Raw genomic sequence first — 1,058 nt, forward strand, 5'->3', positions numbered from 1 at the left:
GAGAGCTATTGGCTAGGCTACTGTCATTGGCGTCTGAGGCTTACACCCATGTGCTTAGCAGGGTTGATACTGATGTAATCTGTGAGCAATGGAACAGGGAAAGGCACTGACCAGGCAGAGTTTCGTTAGGGCGTTGCTAGGCGACAGTTAACGGTGGGTAGCTGCTGAACCACAGACCATCCCTGGTAGGATACTCCTGTGGCACAGTACTGAATTTGGGGTTTTCAAACTGGTTCAAAGTTCCAGTGTTTAGAGGCAAGAAACAGCAGAGGAAGAGGGCAGGTAGGGCGGGGAAGGCGGAGAGGGCCTGGGCTGCCCTGGCTTGGGTGGCCCTGGCCTGGCCCTCGCCATGCAGGACGTCAACTACGACGCCTATATTCGCAGTGGCTACTACGGGTATATTCGCAGTGGCATCCCCCGTACCAGGTGGTATACCCACTTGGATGGGGCCTTCAGGGGCTATGGGTGTTTGAATAATGACAGGCCGGAGTTTCCCATACACCCCATCGGCTATGTTCCTGTGGGACACGTCCACAGGGCCAGAAGTGTAGGTGCTGGAACTACAGTGAAGCGCGTGGATCTACCAGACGAGCCTGACAGGTAATAGGGCCTGGAGAGGCGAAGGATAGGAGAAGGGGGCTCAGTTGGGGACGGACAAGGACCACATGGGAGGAGTTCTACTTTTCCAGATATGGGTGAATGGGGGGGTCTGCTTTTCCAACGGTGCTGGATTTTCTTCCCGCCTCAGATTCTAGGTTATCGGAACTCTCACATCCTGGAGGAGAGTCTGCATTAAAGCCTTTATGAGAAGCAAAACAAAAACAAAGCTCGCCGGTTTCCAAATCATTTATGTTACCTCTTTTAGAGAGCTTTAATACCCGCATGGCAGCATTTGAAATAAAGAGCGTTAAAGGCAGGCACAGTGGCACGTGCCCGCAGTTTGAGCTATTTGAAAGCTGATTGAGGAGGATTTCAAGATCTAGTCCAGCCTGGGTAATATAGTTGAGGCTTTCTTAGTTCAAGAAATCTGAAACTCATTTGAATACAAAAATGTTTCA

The 1,058-nt window shown here is 51.0% G+C and overlaps 1 protein-coding gene across 1 annotated transcript in view; it reads left to right on the forward strand.

The window, feature by feature from the left end:
- Positions 1 to 349: 349 nt before the first annotated feature.
- Positions 350 to 1,058, forward strand: part of LOC108491618 (ankyrin repeat domain-containing protein 7-like) — a gene marked incomplete at its 3' end in the record, with an annotated part of 7,909 nt that continues 7,200 nt past the window's right edge. Inside the window, exon 1 of the mRNA XM_017802247.2 lies at positions 350 to 600. Within this exon, the coding sequence (XP_017657736.2) occupies positions 350 to 600 (251 nt within the window). The remainder of the gene's footprint in view (positions 601 to 1,058) is intronic.

Source organism: Nannospalax galili, unplaced genomic scaffold, assembly GCF_000622305.1.
Source record: "Nannospalax galili isolate Female #2095 unplaced genomic scaffold, S.galili_v1.0 scaffold3085, whole genome shotgun sequence".
Classification (NCBI taxonomy): domain Eukaryota; kingdom Metazoa; phylum Chordata; class Mammalia; order Rodentia; family Spalacidae; genus Nannospalax; species Nannospalax galili.